At 47.9% G+C, this 23,627-nt stretch overlaps 1 protein-coding gene across 1 annotated transcript in view; it reads right to left on the minus strand.

Moving 5' to 3' along the window:
- The window catches only part of CARD10 (caspase recruitment domain family member 10), a 44,100-nt gene extending 21,091 nt beyond the window's left edge, over positions 1-23,009 (minus strand). The window contains exons 1-8 of the mRNA XM_043965163.1: positions 22,888-23,009; positions 20,852-21,082; positions 19,854-19,991; positions 17,778-18,103; positions 11,581-11,775; positions 9,747-9,884; positions 7,131-7,256; positions 1,189-1,380 (exon numbers count right to left, since the gene is read on the minus strand). Coding sequence (XP_043821098.1) covers positions 1,189-1,380; positions 7,131-7,256; positions 9,747-9,884; positions 11,581-11,775; positions 17,778-18,103; positions 19,854-19,991; positions 20,852-21,082; positions 22,888-22,894 — 1,353 coding nt within the window. The 5' untranslated portion in view covers positions 22,895-23,009. The remainder of the gene's footprint in view (positions 1-1,188; positions 1,381-7,130; positions 7,257-9,746; positions 9,885-11,580; positions 11,776-17,777; positions 18,104-19,853; positions 19,992-20,851; positions 21,083-22,887) is intronic.
- Between the last annotated feature and the right edge of the window lie 618 nt (positions 23,010-23,627).

Raw genomic sequence — 23,627 nt, forward strand, 5'->3', positions numbered from 1 at the left:
TTTCCAACTGTATCCTCGGCACTTGGCAAAGTGAATGCTTAATAAATGTTTTTCATTCATTCGTTCGTTCATTTGTTCATTCATTCATTTATTTGTTCACTCATTCATTCATTCATTCATTTGTTCATTCATTCCTTCCTTTAGGTAGCTATCTCCCAAAAATTTAAAACAGGCCTGATTTATACCCAGTATCTCAGGAGCACATGCCTTGAGACCCCATTGCATGGGACTTCTGGGGCGGAGCCAAGATGGTGGAGGAAAGGCAGTGAGCTCCTGAACTCATGACACAATCACTCAAAAAAACTTCCAAATAACGCCATAGGAAAATGCCCAGAGCAGCAAAACTCACAGAAGAATGTGCTGAAATCATCTTCTAACCAAGAATGGCTTGGCAGGTCAGAAGGAGGGAGCTGCTGTGCTGAGACAGGAGTCAGGCCCAACCCCACAGTCACCCTGACACAGATCTAGTCCCAGGAAGGCCTCAGCAGAGAAGCAGACCCCCCCAGAGCCTCTGAATCAGCTGAAGTGCCAGTGTTGTCTGGAACTAAGCTCACAGTCTTGTGAGTGGGCTGAGCCCTGGGCAGAGGAGAGACAACAGGGGTCTATGCTGGTGCTGAGGCAGAATTTGGGTTTTTCACCCCTCCTGAGAAACAGGAGGTAGGCTCAAGTAGCAGTGGTCCAGGTGGGGGAGGGGCACAGGCTCATCAGAGCTAACGACCACAACACACAAAGCTGGTTGATTAGCAAGTTGATCTGGGGTCATCTAAGGACCAGGAAACAGGCCCGGAGAGGGAAGAACCTGATTCTCCTTAAATCATACCACCTGGGACGTCTTAAGCTTGGGATACTGCAGCCTGGAAACAGTGCCCCACTTTAAGGAGCTAAAAGTCTAGTTAAAGAAAGGCAAGATGAGCTGACAGAGAAAGTTGAGGACCACAGAAAGTTTCTTCAGTAACAAGGAAGAACAAGGGGCACCCTCAGAGGAAGATGTCAACATCAGGGCCCCTATATCTAAAGCTTCCAAGAAAAATACAAATTGGTCTCAGGCCATAGAGGTGCTCAAAAAGGACTTTGAAGATAAAGTTAGAGAGGTAAAGGAAAAAATGGAGACCACATTGCAGCCCCATCCCCAGTAACAGCCTATGCCCAGCCTGGTCCCATCCATCCCACTGGGGTCATTCGCCTCACCTTCATGCCGGCACCACCCTGGGCTCGCTGGAGCTGGGCTTCCAGTAAGCCTTTAGCCCCCTCCAGCCGGGTGACTGTGGTCAGCAGCTCATCCCGCTCAGCTTCCAGACCTCGCACCTGCTTCCGGTACTGGTCCTTCTCAATCAGACTTTTGGAATACTGGAGTTGAATATGGTCTCGGCTCTGGATGGCCTGCAGGGAAAGTCAGATAATGTCAGGAAGTCAGAGTCCCATTCTGGGTCCCAAAGTTAAGGAGGAATCACAGGGTGGCACCTCTAGAAGAAGACAGAGCTCATTCTACAGAAAAGGAAATTGAGGTCCACAGAAGAGAAGTGACCTATCCAAGGGCACCATGGTAGCAGATGGCCAAGCTAATATTTGAACCCAGCTCCTCTGCATCTAAATCCAAGACTCTTTCCACTGTCCTGGATGCCCACTGCCTACTGGCATCGAAAGCCATGTCCTCAAAGAGGTTGGTAGAAAGGGATCTTTGAGAGTCACTAGCTTTTAATGGGATAAGGAATCTGGAAGTGGGTTTAACTAATGTTTTTCTCCTCCCTCCCTCCTTCCTTCCTTCCTTCCTTCCTTCCTTCCTTCCTTCCTTCCTTCCTCTTTCTTCCTTTCTTTCTTTCATTCTTTCTTTCTTTGGAGGCACTAGGGTCACACAGCTAATAAGTGTCTGAGGCTGGATTTGAACTCAGATCCTCCTGATTCTAGGACCAGTGCTCTATCCACTACACTACCTAACCACCCCACTAATGTTTCTTCTTAAAGAATGAGAGCTGGAGGGGACCTCAGGGACCATCTATTCCAACCCCCATGTCTAGAAGGTCCCTCTAGACTATCCCTAACCAGGGACCATCCAACCAAAGCCAGAGGACTCTCCTGAGGACCCACTCCCTCCCCTGGCCGCTGACCTGCACTGGAAAGGAGAGCTCCCCATATCGGGTTTGTCAGAGGGAGCTCTAGTCCCCATCTCCAACCCTCTTCGTGAAGTAGGAACAAAGGATTAAGGGACTTAAAGAAGGCCTGAAGGCCAAGGAAGTCTACACCCCCATTTTGCGAATGAGGAAACTAGGCTTGGAGGGGGTTGAATGCCTTGTCCAAGGTCACAGGGAGGCAGAGGCAGGATTATAACTCAGGTCCTCGACTCCAAACCCAGCCCTCTGCTGCCTGCACTGCCCTTCCTTTCCCCTTAGCTGGGGTTTATTTTCATTTTTCTTTTATTTCTATTTCCAGTTACACATTCTCCCCCTCCCCAACTCATTGGAAAAGCAAGAACTATGATATTCATGAGACTTAGACAGTCATGCAAAACATTTTTCTCCATTAACCATGTTGGGGTAGGGGGAGCAAAAAAAAGAGGGGATCTACATCAGTCTGCACTCTGAGCACATCTTTTCTGTGGGGAGCACTTATTTCAACAATCCTCCCACCTTTGGGGGGGGGGCAATGAGGGTTAAGTGACTTGCCCAGGGTCACACAGCTAGTAAGTGTCAAGTGTCGGAGGCTGAATTTGAACTCCCTCCTGAATCCAGGGCCGATGCTTTATCCACTGCATCACCTAACTGGCCCCTCTCCCACTTTTAAGTAGGCAGAATTCCCAAATGCTTCCCCATGTCAAAGAACCCTCAGGGAGGGTCTTCCCCCGTGTCACTCCCAGGGTGATCTGGTGGTGACCAAATGGTCCAGCCAGGCCCACACTGAAGGGAGACGGGAACCGGGCCAGTGGCTTTGGCCTGATTGCCTCCTCGTACCCCACGGGGCTGCTCAGTCAGCAGCTTTTCTCTACCCCTTCTTCTCTTCAGCCCCTAGAAAAAGATTTATCCTCCCAGGGTGAACTCAGGGGAAGAAAGGGAACATCCCAACACCTCCCATCCCTCTGCCTTGGCTAAGCAGGACAGGGATTGAAGTCCACTCTGGGGGAGGAAAGAGCCGGAAAAGGCCACACCCCCCCCAATAGCTGGGGGATGGTCAGGAAAGAACCAGCAAGGCAGAGATAAGAAGAAAAAACATCGTAGCTGGCTGAGTAGGGCTGTGCAGAGTGTGGAGGGCTGGCCCCTTTCCTGCCTCAAGTCCTGTTTCCTCAATCAATCACATTTATTTAAGAACCTACCAAGTACCAAGCCCTGGGGATACAGAGAAAAAGCAAAATCAGTCTATTTGTTACAAGAGTTTTGCTTCTGCCTTTTCCAATGAGAAAGAAGAGAGAAAATAGATTTTTATCCATTTAAAAAATTAAATTAAATTAAATAATATTCTAAGGGATGAGGCAACCTATATAGAGACTGGTACATCCAAAATACACGGAGAACAAAAAGCAGGTAACTTTAGAAGAGTAAGCAAGCACCAGCAGAGAGGGCAGAGGAGATAGATGCTCCCTGCACAAGGGGAATCTTGAAGGAAGAAAGGATTCCGAGTCAGGGGTGAGAAGAGAGAGCGTTCCTGGCAGAGGGCACTGTCAATGCAAAGGCTTGGCATTGCTGAGCTGAACAAGACGCCCCTCTGTTAAATCCCCCCAACGAGGGGTCACTCAGTGAAGAGGAGCTCACTAGCTCCCTAGGTTGTCCATACACTTTATGAGACAGCACTGACTGTTAGGAAGTTGTTTCTGACTCTGGGGGAAGGCCTCATCTGAACTTCCCCACATTCCACTGCCCACAGGGGCTAGGTGAAAGGCAAAGAAATGCCTGCCCCCCCACCCCACATTAGCACATTTGTGTCTTGGCCAGTCTTGGGGCCAGGGCACTAGAAACTAAGGCCTGGAAAGTAAGTGACCCCAGACAGAAGGAGCAGACTTGGCACCAAGGCCACAGTGGAATATCTGCCCACCTCAAATTCCTCGCAGGTCTCTGGCAGACTTGCCTTTGCCCGCTTTTATCATTCCTGACCTTTCAGCATTAATCAATCAATCAATCAATAAGCATTTATTAACTGTGTGAGCAGTGCTGATGACTCCATTCTCCCTGGGTGGCCTCAGTTTGATGATCTTTAAAATCAGGGAGATGGACTTGAGTTCTAGAGTCCCTTCCAGGTCTACAGCTGATGAACTCATATTATCACCCACAACATATCAGGCTGTGACAGGAATACGATATAACAAACACATTGGGACAGGGGAGAGAAGAACAGTAAGAAAGCTAGTCTGGTGAGATCACCAAGTGTATGACGATGGGCAATGGAGAATCCAGCTGGAAAGGTAGGAAGGGGTCAGGCGTGAAGAGTTTAGACCCAGGATCTGATCCGAGACATACAAGGGAGCCACCAGAATTTACTGAATGGGGGAGTAAATTGGTGAGACCTATGCTTTAGGAAGGTCCCTGTGGAGGCTGGGAGGGAGTGAGGAGAGATGCAAGGTGGGAAGACCAAGTAGGAAGCTGTTACCATCATCCAGACAAGAAAGGACAGACTTCTCTGGGCACACATCTCCCTCCTTGGAAGCTTGCTGGTAAGCTCCCTGAGAGCAGTGTCTATGTCATTTTTCATCTTCCCCCATGCCAAGAACAGGGCATTATCCACAGAAGGAGCTTAATTGATATTGGCTAATTAATCAATGTTTGCTAATTAATCAATATTTTCTAATTAATCAATGTTTGCTAATTAATCTATGTTTGCTAATTAATTGATGTTCGATAATTAATTGATATTCGCTAAGTAATCGATGTTTGCTAAACTAGATCCCAGGACTTGAGAGACAGGCCAGCCCTACTCAGCTATATGCAAAAGCCCTTTCAACTCAAGATCTGGGTTCCCTATGTCTGGTGTGACCTTGGGCAATTCACTCTCCTTCTCTGGGTCTCTGTTTCCTCATCTGTAAAATGAGGGTATGGGCTCAGTAACCTTTGGGCCCTTCTAAATCCCACAATCCCAGGCTTTTTTTTTTTTTTTTGTGGGGCAATGAGGGTTAAGTAACTTGCCTAGGGTCACACAGCTAGTGAGTGTCAAGTGTCTGAGGTTGGATTTGAACTCAGGTCCTCCTGAATCCAGGGCTGGAGCTTTATCCACTGCGCCACCTCGCTGTCTCCACATCTCAGGCTTTCTGACCCCAAACTCATCCCACCACTATTCAGCTCATGACATTTCCTAGCTGGGCCTTCTATATCAACCTACTAATGCCACCAGCCCCCCTTAACCTCCAGGAGCCTCCAAGTCCATGCTCCTTCTCCCCCTGCCCTCCTACCCTCAAGGGACCTTCCCCCTCTTCCTTCCCTTTAGTTAGCCAAGACCACCAAAGTTGGCTTTTCCCCCCAGCAACAAAGGACAGATAGGGAAAGGCAAGAAAAATCACAGCATCACAAAGTGTTGAGTTACAGATTCCAGGAAATTTCTCTTAAAATGGCCCTAATCTGGCCACTGAGGCCAGCAGCGGCTTCCTGGCCTAACTGGCCCCATTCCCATCTCCCTCACATCGGGAGCCAATGCGGTCACACGGCCAATCACCCGCCCAGCGCCTGAGATGGACTGGACAGCCCCTTCATGTCCTCAATCTGGTCTCACCAACAGCGAGCTCCTTTATGCTCCTAAAATAGAGGTCTCTCTCTGGCCCCTTTCACTACTCTTTAGTTTTTTGTGGGTTTTTTTGGGTTGGGACATGAGGGTTAAGTGACTTGCCCAAGGTCACACAGCTAGTAAGTGTTAAGTGTCTGAGGCCGAATTTGAACTCAGGTCCTCCTGACTCCAGGGCCGGTGCTCCATCCATTGTGCCACCTAGCTGCCCCCTGGCCCCTTTCAGTTGCTCCCTGTTGATAACACTCCAGAGAGGAATGAGAATGATTGCCCAAGGGCACTCACTCCTTCCAAAGGAGATGAAAAGTCATCATATAAAAATAATCATCATAAAGTAAAAAGAATAGCTTCAATACAATGATCCAGGACAGTGCTTAAGGACTTATGATAAAATACGTCATCTAGCCCCAGAGAAAGAACTAATGCTGTCTGAATACAGATTTGAAGCATTTTCTGTCATTTTTTTGTCTTGAGTTTTTTTGTTCTGCTTTCTTTTACAGCATGACGAATATGGAAATGGTTTGCATGACTACAAAGGTATAACCTATAGGGAACTGCTTGCCTTCTCAATGTGTGGGGAGGGAGGAAAGGAGATAATTTGAAACTCAAAAGTTTTTTAAATGAATATTAAAAATTGTTTTCCTATATCAGATTGCTTGCTGTCTTGGGGAGGGGGGAGGGGGGGAGGGAGGGGAGGGAGGGAGAAAAGTTTGAAACTAGAAATCTTATAAAAACAAATGTTGAGGGGGCAGCTAGGTGGTGCAGTGGATAAAACACTGGCCTTGGATTCAGGAGGACCCGAGTTCAAATCCAGTCTCAGACACTTGACACTTAACTAGCTATGTGACCCTGGGCAAGTCACTTAACCCTCATAGCCCTGCAAAAAAAAAATCATCCAAAAAAACAAATGTTGAAAACTATCTCTAAATGTAACTGGAAAATAATAAAATATTTATATGGAAAAAATTGTTTTCATATGTAATTGGGGAAAAATAAAATACTAAATGAGAATGCAAAAATAAATAAATAAATAATTTCCAGGAAGTGGGAGCTGCTTGATTAAGCCAGCGTTTGTACTTGGGTAGTTAAGGGACTAAGAGAGAAGAAAGGCCTTCCAAGAGTGCCCAAACTGACCCTTGCCTGGTAGAGAGAAGGTGCAACCAGAGATTGGGTTACTGAATATGGAAACCCTGTTTGCTGAGACTCAGTAGGTGGGTGTATATGCTGGGGAGAAGCCAGCAGGGATCACAAGACCACCCATCTAAAACAGAGAGGGACCTTGGAGGTCATCCAGGCTTTTTTTTTTTTTTTAGCAACACCCACAAAAAGGAAAGGGCCATCTCTTCCCCGGGCCAGGAGACAAGCTCCTACCCAGGGGTGCAGGGAACAAGTCGGGTGTTCGTGGAAGGCCCAGCCGGGGCAGAAGGGCTGCTCACCTGGTCCCTCTCCTTCTCGATCTCCTCCAGCTGCACCAGGACAGTTGCCATTCGGTGCTTGTAGAGGCCACAGTCTTTCTGCAAGGTCCGATGCTTGAGCTGTAGGTCTTCCATCTCCTGTAGGTACTGGGGGTGAGGGAGAGGTGGGCATCAGGAAACTGGGCAGTCAGACATTTATAAGCGGAGTTCCCATTTCCATGGCACTTAACAGTTTACAAAGCGCTTCCTTTGATTTGATTTGAGCCCAGGCCTTGATCAGCCAAATTCAAGGGCTCTTTTGCCCCCACCCCTATCACCAGCCTCGCAGTGAGCCAGGGTGTGTATGTGGCCATCAGGTTACTTGGGGACAGAGGTTTTATTTTTGTCTCCATAACTCCTGACCCCAGCACATAGTAGGTGCTTAAGAGATGCCTACTGAATGAATTTTTATTCCTCACCATGGAACAGAGTAAGGTCGGTGGATCTGGTGGGAGAGGACTCCATGACTGTGGCCCAGCTAAAGGCATGATTCCATGAACCAGGTCAGCCGAGAACAGGCCCCTCTAGGGGAGTGGCTAACCCCACTGATGGTTTAAGATGGAATGGGGCAGCTAGGTGATGCAGTGGATAAAGCACCGGCCCTGGATTCAGAAGGACCTGAGTTCAAATCTGGCCTTAGACACTTGACACTTACTAGCTATGTGACCCTGGGCAAGTCACTTAACCCTCATTGCCCCACCAAAAAAAAAAACAAAAGAAAAGAATATAATGAAATATTACTGAGCCCCTGATAAACAAACATAAGGAATTTGGAGAACTGGCTGAAGACTAAGATGCAGGAAGTAGTGTTTCTTAGTGAACAGAGCATTGGACTTGGAGGCTGAAGGCCTGGGTTCAAATCCTGCTTCTGTTACCAGCTATGTGACCCTAAGCCTCAGTTTCTGCATCTGCAAAATGGACAGACTCTGAGGTCCCACCCAATTCTAAATCTATGATTCTCTGATTCACCTTTCTATGTATCCCTGGTGCTTCGCACAATGCCTGACTCTTTTTTTTTTTCTTTTTCTTTTTGGTAAGGCAATTGGGGTTAAGTGACTTGCCCAGGGTCACACAGCTAGTAAGTGTTAAGTGTCTGAGGTCAAATTTGAACTCAGGTCCTCCTGAATCCAGGGTCAGTGCTCTACCCACTGTGCCACCTAGTTGCCCCTATGCCTGACCCTTTTTTTTTTTTTTTGCAGGGCAATGGGGGTTAAGTGACTTGCCCAGAGTCACACAGCTAGTAAGTGTCAAGTGTCTGAAGCCGGATTTGAACTCAGGTCCTCCTGAATCCAGGGCCAGTGCTTTATCCACTGCACCACCTAGCTGGCCCCTATTCCTGACTCTTAATAAATGTTCATTGATTAACTGACAGATATCAAATGAAGCAAACAGAAGGAGGAGGACAAACAGCCCCTGATGAGCTTGTCAACAGGGCAAAGACCAATATTGGTTCAGGTGAGAAGCCAACACACGGCCCTTCCCTCATCCTTCCCTCATCTCCCTAGAGAGGCCTGGGAACAACACCGCAGATGCGGTCAATGGGGCTTAACTGTTGTTCTGGCTGACAAGGAAGGCTGCTGTGGGAGGGGACGGATAGCAGGAAATGACTGTTCCACAGAAACAAAAGGGATCAGCGAGACTTGTTTTTACTGGAACAGACGGGACCCTGGGGAAAGGCAATTCATCAGAAGCTGCCCCAAAGAAGAGTCACAAAGGCCCAGGGTTCCTGGTGAGGCCACTTATCGGCTATCTGATCCTGCCAGTTCCCTTCTCTAAGCCTTGGTGTTCTCATCTGCAGAATGGGCATGATCGGGCTCATCCCCTCCTCACAGGGCAGTGATAGGGAACGCTGTGGTCAAAGGTTAAGCCCTTGGGGCAGCTAGGTGGTGAAGTGAATAAAGCACTGGCCCTGGATTCAGGAGGACCTGAGTTCAAATCCGGCCTCAGACACTTGACACTGACTAGCTGTGTGACCCTGGGCAAGTCACTTAACCCCCATAGCCCCGCAAAAAACAAACAAACAAACAAACAAACAAAAAACACAAAGATTAAGCCCTGGAAATAGGAGACATTTTTAGGAAGTAGTGGATGATGCCATCACCTTAATCCTCCTCAGAAGACAACCGAGGCAACCAGGGGCAGAGGAGGGGGTGGGAGAAAGGGTGGTTGGCCAGATGGGTGTGAAAAAGGAGGTTTCAAGGATCCCAGTTCCGGGTAGGGCTGGAAGGGACCTGGCAGGCCACCTACTCCACTATGTTACAGATGAAGAAACTGAGCCCCAGAGAGGCCGAGAGATCTGCCCAAGGTGAGAAAGGTATCGAATGGCAGACGGGCAGGATTCAAACACAAGGCCTTGGACTCCAGAGTCTGGGTTCTCTCCACTCCATCATGGCTCCCATTTCTGTGGGCACTTTGTAAAGTTTACAAAGCATTCTCCCAGACACAACCTCAGAAGGTAGGGAATGCAGGTACTGTTGTACCCATTTCGCAGATGAGGAAACTGAGAGGAAGTCATTTTTATAAAGCTGGCAGGCAGCTGCGAGGTTGGGGGCAGTTGGGGGGTAGGAGGGGAAGGATGGGGGGAGGGTGGAAGGTCACCTTGTCCCGAAGCTGCTCCGCCCACTGGAGCTCCCCCTGCACGTCATGGAGCTTCTGACAGAGCTCCTGCCGATCGTCCTGAGCTTCCTTCCAGTCGTGTTCTAAGATGTCCAAGAGGATCTGCTCGGAGCCAGGGTCCTGGGGAGCCACAAAGCACAGACATGACTCAAACCCTCACTGCACAGCAGGAGGAGCCCCCCAAGGGGCTGGGGGCTGGACCGGAGCCAAGCCACTCAAGAACAGTAGGAACACCTGGGCAGACCAGCAGGACCCACACAGAGGGGAGTGAGCAGAACCAGAAGAGCAGCTTCTAGAAGAACCACAACTTGGAAAGCCCTAAAGTCTCCCATCTATGCAATGACCAGCCAGGATTCCAGAGGACCCAGGAGGAAGTCTGCAAGCCACCCTCCAGCTTGGACTCGGGGTGCAGGACAAGACACATATTTTGGACACGGCCAACATGAGGATTTCTTTTCCTTGACTGTTTGTTACAAGGGCTCCCTTTTTTCTTTTTCCTTTTGTAAATTAGGGCAGAGGAGGGAAGCAGAGAAATAAATGCTTGTTAATTGGAAAAATAAAGCAATAGTAATAAATGTCCTGGAAAGAACACACAGGGTTAATGTGGAAATTGGTTTTGCATGACTTCATACATGTAATGGGTATTGTATTTCTTGCCTTCTCAATGGGTGAGGAAGGGAAAGAATTTGGAACAGATAATAAAATTGATTGGGGGGGGAGAAAAGAAGGAAAGAGAGAAGGAGGGAAGAAGGAAGGGAGGAAATGAGGAAGGGAGGAAAAGAGGAAAGGAGGAAGGGAAGGAGGGAGGGAAGGAAGAAAGAAGGAAGGAAGGAAGAAAGGAAGGGAAAAAGGAAAGAAACTGAGGAAGAGAGGAAGAAAGAAAGGAAGGGAGGAAGGAAATAAGGAAGGGAGGAAAAGAGGGAAGAAGGAAGGAAAGAAAGAAGGGAAGGAGGGAGGGAAAGAAGGAAGGGAGGAAAAGAGGAGAGAAGGAAGGAAAGAAAGAAGGGAAGGGGGGCAGCTAGGTGGCGCAGTGGATAAAGCACTAGCTCTGGATTCAGGAGGACCCGAGTTCAAAGCCAGCCTCAGACACTTGACACTTACTAGCTGTGTGACCCTGGGCAAGTCACTTAACCCTCATTGCCTCGCAAAAAAAAAAAAAAAAAGGAAGGGAACAGAGGAAAGGAAAAAGGAAAGAAGGGAGGGAGGAAGAAAGGGGCATTGGATTCAAAATCAGAGGACCTCAGTATAAACCCTCTGGTTCTAATGGCCTCGATTTCCTCATCTGTAAAATAAAAGAAATGGACTGACCGGCCTCTAGTGTCTCTTCCAACTCCAGATCTACTCTCCTGGACTCTAAGGGCCTCCGTTTCCTCTTGTGTAACAAGAACTACATCATCCCTGCTAATTCCATGAGCCAAAGAATTAAAGATTTTCTCCGATGTATGTGGCAGCCCCAGTCCTAGGCGGGGGACATCTCTCTGCCTTCCCTCTTGTAATCTCAAAGTTTCTAAGCTGAAAACTTTTCTGATAGTTCTTGACGGGAATAGAGGGTGAGTGTATAGATTATCCTGTGGCCCACAGACAAGATCAGATATCAAAGTTGCACAACTAATTGGTGGCCAAGTAGGGTCCCAAGCCCAAGAGTCTACACTCAATGCCCAACGTCCTTTCCCCCACTCTGGGGAAGGAGAAGAGAGGTGAGAACAGAACACTGTCCCTGGATGCTCATCTCCCCCACCACCAGGAGACTTCATGGGGCCAGAAAAGGAGGCGTGTGAGGGGGTCCTGGCCCACCCAACCCTCCAGGGCTCAGCACCTGCTTTAGGCCTTCTTGAAGCTCTCGAAGGGAAGTTGTCAGTCTCTGGTTCTCAGCCTGCAGCTCAGAGATGAGGTCAGGTGTCTCGGGCTCCTTCTCCTCCATCTCCAGGGCTGAGGGGGTGGGGCTCCTGGCTCTCCGGAGCATGGAGCACTCTTCCTCCAGCCGGCTCACCTTGCATCGAAGCTGATCTACCTGGGAGGAGGAGCAGGGAGGGCGAGATGGTCAGGTGGAGCCCTAAGCCAGGATGCAGGAGTAGCTGTGGCTCCCACAGGTGCCTCAGCCCTTTGCCTTTTAATAACAATCAATCCATCAATAAGCATTATCAGCAACTACTGTGTGTCAGGCACAGGAGACCCAAAGACAGAAGTGAGAAGGCCCCTGCCCTCCACTAGCATACTTGCTATCCACAGTTATAGTAATGATAGTTAGCATTTTGTTGTTGTTGTTGTTGTGGGGCAATGAGGGTTGAGTGACTTGCCCAGGGTCACACAGCTAGTAAGTGTCAAGTATCTGAGGCTGGATTTGAACTCAGGTCCTCCTGAATCCAGGGCCAGTGCTTTATCCACTGTGCCACCTAGCTGCCCCAGCTTACCTGCTATCTGAGGGAACAACGCAATGACAGATAATAAAGATAAAATATATGTAAAGTGGGGGAGGAGCTAGGTGGCGCAGTAGATAGAGCATGAGCCCTGGATTCAGGAGTACCAGAGTTCAAATCCAGCCTCAGACACTTGACACTTACTAACTGTGTGACCCTGGGCAAGTCACTTAACCCCCATTGCCCTACAAAAAGAAAAAAAATATGCAAAGTGAATACAAAGTAATCACAGCTCACATTTCTCCGGTACTTATCGGCTATTTTGAATGTCAGTGCATCAGTGTAACTGGCCTCAGAGTCAGGAAGACCTCGGTTCAAATCTCATCTCAGACCCTAGACAAATCACTACCTGAGCCTCAGTTTCCTCATCTTTAAAATGGGAGGTTTGATCCCTCCCAGCTCTTAACTGATAATCCTTTGATCTACAAAACACTTTCCCTCCCAAGAATCATGGGAAATAGGTGACCCAGAGACTATCATTCCCAATTACAGTGGAAGAAACCAAGGCTTTTGCACAGGTGATCGACCCCCTTTGCCTGACATCTGTAGCTTCCTAGAAGACACAGCAGATGAGCCCCCTCTAATGGGAAACCCTTCTGGATTCCCCAAATTGAGAACACCCTCTCTCTCGACCTCTTTGACTCATCTTGTATCTCCTTATCTTTATATGTCGTGGCTCCTACCCTGCACAGGAGACAGTGATCTCCTTGAGGGCAGAGACAGTTTTGTTTGTGTCTTCATATGTCTAGTGGCTTGACTATGCCTGACGCACAGTAGGAATGTTTGATGGATTGAATCAATGGTGTAAGGGAGAGAGAGGAACAGTCACCAAACTGTTCTAAGGGGGCAGAACACATGGGACCCTACGTGCCAGATGTGGAGTCAAGAAGACCCAAGTTTGAATCCTGCCTCAGACGACAGGGTACAGGGCCTGGAATCAGGAAGCCCCGAATTCACACCCCACCTCAGACACTTAACAAGCCAAGTGGCCCTGGCCAAGTCATTTCACCTCTGCCTGGCTCAGTTTCTTCATCTGTAAACATTTCACCATAAAAATACAACTCTCTCCTAGGGTTGTTGTGAAGGTCAGAAGAGGTGACACTTGTGAAATGCTCTGCAAATCTTAAAACACGATCTCTCTAAATGCCAGCTGTTTACTGCCCGTGTGCCCCCTGGCACATCCCCAACCCTGCCATTAACACTGTAAAGTAGACCAAAAAAACACTAGAAAGTCCAGAATTTAAGAATACCTCAAAGAAAATATCTTTAAATTCAGTGCATTTTTTTCACCCATGAGGCAAATAAAATAGAGACAGTGGGGGGAAATTTCAGAGTAAAATTACATCAAAATATCATAACATAATAAATATGTTATACTAATAACATTATATTACTATAATATCAGAGCAATAAAAGTGTACATTATATTAATGAAATTATATTAATATATCAATATGCTATGTTAATAGATTGATAAATTTTGTTCTTTCAGAGTAAAATTCTAATATTTTGCATTAATTGATACGCCTGGTCCTTCTAGTGTTAACCCCACCCTGCACAATCTTGGGCATCACTTTCTCATCTGGGCCTCAGTCTCCTCATTTGTAAAATGAAGGGGTTGTGATCAGTGATTTTTAAGGCTCCTCTCCAGCTTTGACATTCTATGTTCTAAGGACCCTCCCAGCTCTGAAATCCTTCTACCTTGTCAGCTTCCTCCCAGCTCAAGAACATTCTGTGCGCTAAGGTCCTTCCCAGTTATGAGAGACTATGTTCTCCCATTAGATATGCTAAGGCACGTGGATAAAGCACCGGCCCTAGATTCAGAAGGAGCTGAGTTCTAAAACCAGCCTCAGACACTTGACACTTACTAGCTGTGTGACCCTGGGCAAGTCACTTAACCCTCACTGCCCCACCAAAAAAAAAAAAGATATGCTAAAGCGGCTGTGACTGTCTCTACCTCCGTGATCCTACTCGCTTGAACAGTCCCAATAAATATCTGTCAAACGGAAACTCAACTGAACCTTATCAGTGACTTGAAGGAATTCCCAGCAAAGCCTACACACCAAACCACCCAGTTAACAGTTAGGTAGAGCTACTGTATGTCCTTGAAAGTCAGACAGCCACATGCTGAAAAGACTTCCCAGAATTCCCGGCTGCCACCAGAGTTGGCTGGGACTCCCATGAATAGCGCAAACCAAAAGGGGCATAACCGTGAAGTCCTTAGAAAAATGTCAGGTCAGGAACAGGGGCAGACAGAAGAATGCAGTCATTGTTGGCCAAAGGTCTCCATGAACTCATGCCACAGCATCCCCTCCCACCCACACGCCTGTCCTTACCCGGCATCCAGCCAGTGCGTGCCAGAGTCTGGGGCCCTGAGGGTGCCCGAGGTGGAGAAATCACCTTGGAAAAGAACACGCCCCATGGTGCAGGCCCTGAACCTCTCAGAGGAGATACACACACACACACACACACACACATACACATATTCTCATACTCACACACAGCCAGCTAATTCTTTTAGACCTAAAAGGGCCCGTAGTGCTGGATATTATGTTAGCAAGACCAGGGTTTGAATTGTGTCTCAGACACTTAATAGACATGCAATCTTGTTAAGTCACTTAACTTGTCTCAGCCTCATCTATAAAATGGGCCTGATCCTACGACTTACTGTATGACCCTGGGCAAGTCATTAGACCCCCTTATTTCCTCCCCTCTAAAGTGAGGCTAATGGCACCTACCTCCTTGGAGAGCTGTAAGAAACAAATCAAAGGAGATCACATTTCTAAAGTGCTTTGCAAGCCTTAAAGGGCTCCAGTTCTAACCCTAAATGTTAGCTATTATGAACATGATTATAGATGAGGAAACTGAGAGGTTCAGAGATCGGAACATGAAGATGATGGAAGGCAATAGAGGCAGTCAGCACTAAAATCCAGGTTTCCCACTTCCCAGTCTGGTACCCAAGAGCAGAGGGACCAAGGGCTAGCCCCCACCTCAAAGGAGGTTCAGAAAGAAATCTTCATTTTTACTTCCAGCTCAGGAAATATGAAAGATGGGCTGTCAGGACCTGATGTCTGTCCAAGTCTAGTCACACACACACACACACACCCCACAAACATGACACATACACACACCACACACACACCAGGCGGTCTCCTACCCAAGCTATAGCCTAGCACCAATACATCCCTATAGAGGCACACATTGATAAACAGAGAGCACAGAATCACAGCATCTCAGAGCAGGACCCAAGGCTGGAGGTGGGGCGGGGAAGGGAAGGGAGTTGGAGCATGGTTAATAAGCAGAGCTGGCTACTTAGGTGTCAGAAAGAACATAAACTCATTGAGAGCAGAGACTGTTTTTCTTTTGTCTCAGTATCTGCAGGGCTTGGCACACAGCACGTACTTAATAAATGCTTTTAGTTTGATTCATTCACTGATTCTGAGTCTCCTACAGCTTGGAGACCACCAAGTCGACATGGTACCTGATGGACAATCACTTCTACTTCATTTGTGATGGTCACAACCCATCTACGTTCTCACGTACAGCCAACAGCACAGACACACAAACCAAATTTTATGCAAGCTGCCTAGAGCCACACCCAATCATGAGAGTCAGCCTGAAGTCCCACAACAACCTCATAAACAACCACGGGGTGGACCCATCAAGTCCATTAGTGCACACCAAGTACCAAAACCTAACCTTGGGCCATGCTAAAGCACAGACAGGCCCCTGGAATCCCTTTTGTGTGTGACGGATGGCACAGAGTCAAAGAAAGCACACTGAGCTCCGCCTTCAGGAGAGAGGTTTGGTTTAAGTCAACTACACTCTCTCACCCTATCTGCCATATGACTCACATAATAAAAAAGTGGGGAGTAAAGGATAGGAGGAGGGAGGATGGGAAGGTCAATGGGACTGAGACTCAAGACCTTAGCCTGAACCACACGATGCTTTGACCAAAGGAGTCAGCTATAGTGATGTGACAATTATGATGAAAATAACAACAACAACACAAATAAATCAAAAGAAGGAAAAAAAGAAAATAATAACAACAATGGAGAGGCAGCGTGACAAAGAAACAGAAGGCTGTCTTAGAGTCAGAAAGACCTGGGTTCAGATCAGCTACCTCTGATGTGATTCTGGGCAAATCATTTCTCCTCTCTGGGCCTCAGTTTCATTACCCGTAAAGTGAAGGGGGTGAGACTCAATGGCATCTGAGGTCCCTTTCAGATCAAGATCTGGGATTTTTAAGTTCTTTATGACTCATAATGACATAGATGTCAGCAGAGAACAGGTCCCAGACTCTCAGTGCCCTAGACTACCCTCTAATATAATTTACAATGAATAAAAGGAGTTTTCACACCAAGAATTCCCTATGCCAATGAAATCATGAGCCTGGACCAAAAAAACTATCAAAAATTTCATGATCACCATTCCCATTTCTTTAGGTCTTTAAAATTTCCAGAGTACTTTATATACAGGATCTCACTTGATCTTCACAACTACCCTATGTGCTGTTGTTATCCAAATTTTACAGATGAGGAAACTGGAAGGTTAAGTGACTTGTCCAAGATCCCTCATGGGACATGCCAAGAGGCAGGATTAGAACCCAGGTGTTCCTGATGCCAAGTCCAGCCCTCTGGTCACTAAACCCCACTCAATCACATGAATTTATGTCATATTCAATTATTTTCCCTGATGTCCTGACCTCCCTCACTGGGCTATTGTGAAGCTCAAATGAGATAATTTTTGTAAAGCCCCATGCCAACCTTAAATCAATATGCACATGTTACCTGCTATTAATAACAAGAATAGGGGGCAGCTAGGTGGCACAGTGGATAAAGCACCGGCTCTGGATTCAGGAGGACCTGAGTTCAAATCCGGCCTCAGACACTTGACACTTATGAGCTGTGTGACCCTGGGCAAGTCACTTAACCCCCGTTGCTCACACACACACACACACACACACACACACACAAGAATAGCTAGCATTGATATAGCGCTTTAATGTTTGTGAAGGACTTTATAAATTACCTCCTTTGATCTCCTTTGATTATTATCGCCATTTTATAGTTTGGAAGACTGAGGCATCTAGGGGTTAATCAACTTGCCCAGGGTTACAACGGTAATAAGTGTCTGGGGCTCTAAGGACTTCACAACTCCAGGCCCAGTGCTCTAGCCACTTCCCTTCCTCGCTGTTTCTACTGCCCATAGACTATAATCATTGATATAATAATGATAGGTCTGTCTATCTATGGGATATTAAGGCTTAAAAAAAAAAAAAGCTAACGGACATTGTCACATCTGATCCATACAATAACCTGGGAAGGGAGGTGATGCCAATAAAATTCTTCCCCTCTTGTAGATGAAGAAACTGAGACCCAGAACAGTAAAGTATCTAACCCGAGGTCACACAGCTAGTAAATGGTAGAGTAAGAATTCATACTCAGATTCTCTAACATCAAAGCCAATGCTCTCTCCACCAAAGTAGGCTGAATATCCCAGAAGAGAATTTGAAGGTGGGTTCTTAAGGAAGGATAGCACATGCCCTGATATCGCCCCCAATCTCTGCTGACTCCCAGGGATCCCTGGCCCATACCACCAGCTGCAGGTCTCGGCTGCGCAAGACAGCGGTGTTCTTTTCTTCGCTCAGCTGTGCCAGGCGCATGGCTATCATATAGTTCTCCTCCTTGAGCCTCAGGAGCTCCAGGCTGCCCGACTCCCAGTCCTCCCGAAGTCGCTGACACCGTTCTTGGGCCTGCAGTTGCTCCCCAAGCTTGCGTTCCAGTGTGGCCCGCTCCTCCTCCAGAGCCCGGTTCTGGGCCTGCAGATGCTGCTCCCTCTGTAACTGGGCCTTGCGTTGCTCTCGCAGCCGCCTCACCTCTGTCATCAGGAACTGGGTCAGGCCCTCGGGACCCTCCTCATCTGCAATGGGCGGGGATTGGTAAGTGAGCATCCCAGGCCTTGCTCAGCTACCACTCAACTCCCCAAAATGATACCACTTCTGCCCAGGTTCCAATCCTGGATTAGCCACTTAACTAACTGGACAAATCGCTCTCCTTTGCCAAGTCTTGATTTCCTCTTCTGTTAAATGGGGAATAAAGGCATATCAAGACAAGTACTTTTTAAACGAGAAATCTATATCTATCTATCCTATTCAGTCATGTCCAACTCTTTGTCAACCCATTTGTGGTTTTCTCAGCAGAGATATTGGAATGTTTTGCCATTTCCTTCTGCAGCTCATTTTACAGATCAGGAAACTGAGGCAAAGAGAATGAAGTGACTTTCCCAGGATCATGTAGCTAACATAGCTAGTGAGCATCTGAGGCTAAATTTGAACTCCATCCACCGAGCTGCCCCATCTATCTAGCTATTTAGATAGAGCTATCTAGATATAGATGTATAAATATAGAGTGAATTATTATTTGTGGTCTGTAGAGGATACACAGCTGGCCTCAGAGCCATTCTGGGTTCAAGTCCCACCTCTGACACACACTGGCTTCGTGACCTTGGACAAGTAGGTCATTTATCCTCTCAATACTCTCTAAGGTGAGTTGCAGGGCAGGTGTTCACCTGCATTGGTGAAGGGTATTTCCTCATGATAGAGTGCCTTGTATCAATGAAATCACAGATCCAGTCCCTATCTCTAATCTCTTATCATCTGAATCAGTCTTCTCCATTCAAACAGGATAGCATCTGAACACTATCAAATCTATTCTTAAGTCTCTCCAGGAAAAACGAACTGCCTTCCCTCCTTGGAAGTGAGGGGGGGACTATGAGGTGTGGAGGAATACATATACTGGCAGATATGGCAAAGGTCTGGGGTACTTAAGCTGAACCCATTTTTTTCCTTCCTTTTCTGTTATTCTTTGTTATAAGGAAGGCTCTCTGGAGAGAGGTAGAGGAGGTATACTTGGAAATGAAGGTGATATAGAAAACAAATGATATCACTTAAAATATATTAATATAATCTCTCAAAAGATAGAAAGGCTAGGTACTCCCCTATTCCAGTATTGAGCCTGCCACCATCTCACACACACACACACACACACACACACATACAGACACGCATACACTCACATATACACACACACACACACACCCCACTCTCACTCAGGAAGTCCTTTCTCCTATCTGCCTTGCATTCTTTCTGTTGCTGAATTCAGGCTTACTACTCTTCCAGAAGAAGAGTAATAACAACCGCTCATATTTTTCTGCTGTTTTCAGGTTTACAAAGGGCTTTCCTCAAAATCATGCAGAGAGGCAAATGATGCAAATGTTATTATGCCTATCTTACAGGTGAGGAGAAGCCTAGAGAAATTATGGAAAATGCCTCAAGGTCACATAGCAGAGTCTGGATTCGAACCCAAGTCCTTCAGCTAAAAATCCAATATTCTTTCCATTACACCAAGCTTTGTTATCATCTACATGGTACAGAAGAAGAAACAGGTTAGGGGAAGAAAGGGCCTATCCAAAGCCTAACAGCCACCTGGTTACCTGATGTCCCCTCCCTCTCTTCCTATCCCCTGATAATCCATGGGACAGACACAGAAGGCCCTCTAGGCCTCATTTGGAACCCCTGGGGTCCCCAACTGTATATCTCTTCTCTAAAATTCAAAGCAGTTGTTTCCAAGAACACTCTCCTGCAGAGGAGGAAAAAAGAAGGCTTACTCACCCAGGATCATGGAACAGCGCTGGGCAGGCTCCCTCCCTGTCAATAGGGTGAAGTGTTCTGGGTAGTAGAATTCCAGGGACTCCAGAAAAGCCTCATAGCCTCGCCTGCCTCGACATCTCAGGATATCCATCAATCGCCCTGGGACGGGGAGGGATAAAATGAGGGGTTGTAGCAAAGAATGGATGATGGACTTCGAGATAGAAGAGATCTTAGAGAGTATTGATCCCAACCCCTTTATTTTACATATGGGGAAACTGAAGCTAAAAGAGGGAAATGGCCCGACCTACGATCATACAGACAGTAAATATTAGGTTAGGATTGGACCAGCTCAGGTATTATGCCAAATATTCATACTTTCGACCCAGGAGAGACCCTCACAGAATCCAGTTCATAGTAATTTATGCCTAGAAGAGACCATAACTTGAGGTCTTTTGGCATAGTGAAAATAGTTCTAAATTTTATCATCCTTCGATTTCATTTTATAGAAGAAGGGAAGAGAAATGGAAGGGACCTTATATATTAGCTAGGTGGTACCGGACCTCTAGTCGGAAAAACCTGAATTCAATCCCGCCTCGGACACTAGTTCTGTGATCTTGAGAAGGTCATTTAATCTGTCTGCCTCAGTTTTGTCATCTGTAATATGGGAATGTTAATAGCAGCTACCTCGTAGAGCTGTGAGGATCAAATGAGTTAACATATGTAAGTCACACTGCAAATTATTATTATCATATAACCTATTATATAGTATTATTATTACATCCTTTTGGTCCACGTCTCTCATTTTAAGATGGGGAAACGGGCCCGGAGAAAGAAGTCACTTGTCCAAGAGCACACAGCAGAGCTGCAACTGCTAACCCAAGTATTATAACTCTCAGGTTTCCACTGTTTGACAAAGCCCACCCCCAGAAGAAAGCAAGCCCCGCACAGTACCCCACCACCACTCCCAGCAAGTCCCCCTCCCTGTTCTCTCCCTCCGGCCAAAGCATCCAGTCCCTCACCAGTTCGGTTTACCCTGCATGGGAAACCGTAGGTGCTCAGCACCTCCTCTTCATCCTGCTCATCAATCACTCGACACTGGCGTAGATATGGGGTCAGCTTGGCAGGGTTGAGGGCTCGAGTCAGCTTGTGCCGAATACCCTCGATCTTCTCCCACAGCTCTTCTTCCTCAGACCCCACCTCCTCCTCCACTTCAGCTGCCAATGTGGGCCGCATGGCTGCATCCTCCGAGTCTACAGTCATGTAGAAGGAATATACAGGTGCCCTGTGAGAGATACGACCCTACACGGCTGAGTCAACCCATAAAGCCAAAAGGAGAAAGCAATGCATTACTTCCCAAAAATCCTAGAATATAAGAGCTAGAAAGTTACCTTAAAACACAGAATGTGAGAATTAGCAGGAACCTGAAAACAAGGAATGTCAGTAAGGCAGGGACCTTAGAACATCTGAACTGGAAAAGACTTACGATTATAGAATGTTTCAGGTGGAAGAGATCAAACAATGTCACATTTAGTAAAAACCTTAGAACACAGAACATCAGAACAGCAAAGAACCTTTAAACACAAAACATCAAAACTGGAAGAGATTTAAGATGAAAGAATGTTACTGGTAGAAGAGATCAAAGAATGTCAGATCTAGGAAGAATTATAGAACACAGAACATCAGAACTGGGATGAACCTTGAAACACAGACTGTCAGAGCTGGGAGAGACTTAAGATTATAGAATGTTACAGGTAAAAGAGATCAAAGAATGTCAGATCTAGGAGGAATTATAGAACACTGAATGTCAAAGTTGGGAGAGACTAGAACACCGAACAACAGAACTAGGAAGAACCTTAGCACACAGATTGTCAGAACTAGAAGAGACATTAGAGTATAGAATTTTATCAGCAGAAAGTATCTTAGAATGTCAGATCTAGGAGGAACCCGTTACGACACGTCAAAAATGTTGGGACCTTAGAACACAGGTGTCAAACTCCCCATCCTGATTAAAATGTAATTGGAAGGGGGGCAGCTAGGTGGCACAGTGGATGAAGCACCGGCCCTGGATTCAGGAGGACCTGAGTTCAAATCCAGCCTCAGACACTTGACACTTACTAGCTGTGTGACCCTGGGCAAGTCACTTAACCGTCATTGCCCTGCAAATAAATAAATACGCTTAATTTTAAAAAATGTAATTGGGAAATGTTTACCAAAATAAATAAGCATACTGTTCTGTTTCTTTTTAAAGCATATACAGAATGTAGAAGGAACTTTGGGACACAGAACATAAAAGTGCCAGAACCGACAGGGACTTTGGAATAAAAATGTTACAGGTGGAAGAGGTCTCACGGCCCAGAACTGGCGCCAAGGTGAGCTGGGAGGGATTTTAAACCATTAAGAATAGGCTTGCCCAGCTCCATCACGGTCTGCTCTAAGAAGCAGAGGGGGAAGAGCCAAACTATTCCCCCTCCACTCTCCCGCAGAATTTCTGAAATACTATCGGCCCACACCCACCCTCCACAGGGGGTCCGTGCTCCCAAACTCCTAATGCCTGGGGGGAGGAAGGAGGGGAAGAGAAGGGAGGAGACGAGCCCAGTCCTGGACTTTTTCATTCCGGGGTGATCTAAGTCAGCTCCCTCTCCTCCTTCCTACCAGGGGTAGAAGGAGTTTGGGGGACGCCGGAAGCCCCCAGCCCAGGCCCCAGCCCAGGGCACCACCAGTTCCCACTGAAGTCTCTCTCTCTCTCCTTCCCCTGCACTCCACAAGCGGTTTCCTGACTCTCCCCCGGGGCAGCATCCTGTCGGTCGGGACACAGGAGTGCTGGGGAAGTGGGGCAGGGGCCCGCTGGGGAAGGAGCCAGGCCCGTATGCCCACCCCAAACAGGAGACTCAGCCTGGATCCCTAAGCACGCTCAATCGCTCAGCCGTTCCCGCTGAGGGAGGCAGCCCGCGGGTCCAGAGCCTACCCCGCACAGTCCGGCCCAACGCCCATCGCAGCCTGGCCGGAGCCCCCCACTCCGACGAGCTCCGGGGCGTTCTCCCCGCCCCGCCCTTACCCCGCATGCTGCTCGCCGGTCCCCGCCTGCTCCCACCACCTTGGACTCCAGGGTCCTACAGCTGGGGCGGAGGCTGCAGCCGATCCAGGCCCGCAGCCGTGCATCGAGGGGGCGGGGCCCTGAGCTCCTCCCCTCCCCGGACCCCTGCCCTTCGGTCCCTCCCCTTTTCTCCTCCTCCCCCTCCTCTGCTTTCTCCTCCCACCCAGACTCCTAAGGTCCCATCCGACCCGAAAACTACCAGTCAACCACCCGTCCTTTTCTCTGTCTCTCTCTCTTTCTGTGTGTCTCCTCTTTTCCTTTCTTCCCCTCCCTCCCTCCCTCCCTTTCTCCTCCTCTCCTTCTTTTCTGCCTCTCTCCTTCTCTCTCCTCACCCTCCTTTCCTCCCTCCCTTCCCACCTCTCCTCCCCTGGCCCCTCCTCAGTCCCTCCCTCTTCCCCTCCCCCCCATCTCCTCTTTCCTCCCCATCCACTGGACTTCTGACCCCTCCCCACCCTCCCGGGGAACACACTCCTCCCCCAGCTTCCTGTTTCCCTCGCTTTTTCCGAGTTCTACTCGCCCACACCTGCCCGGGCCCTCCGGCGCTCGCCGGGGCGGGCCGGCCTCCCCACCTTGAAGCTCCCGGTCTCCCGGAATGCACCGACCGCCCGTGGCCTCCCTACTTCTCTTCCCGCCCCTCTCCCTACTCCCTCAGCCTCACTCGCAAACCACAGTGCCCAACTCGGCCGGATCTTCCCCGCCCG

Source organism: Dromiciops gliroides, chromosome 5, assembly GCF_019393635.1.
Source record: "Dromiciops gliroides isolate mDroGli1 chromosome 5, mDroGli1.pri, whole genome shotgun sequence".
Classification (NCBI taxonomy): Eukaryota; Metazoa; Chordata; class Mammalia; order Microbiotheria; family Microbiotheriidae; genus Dromiciops; species Dromiciops gliroides.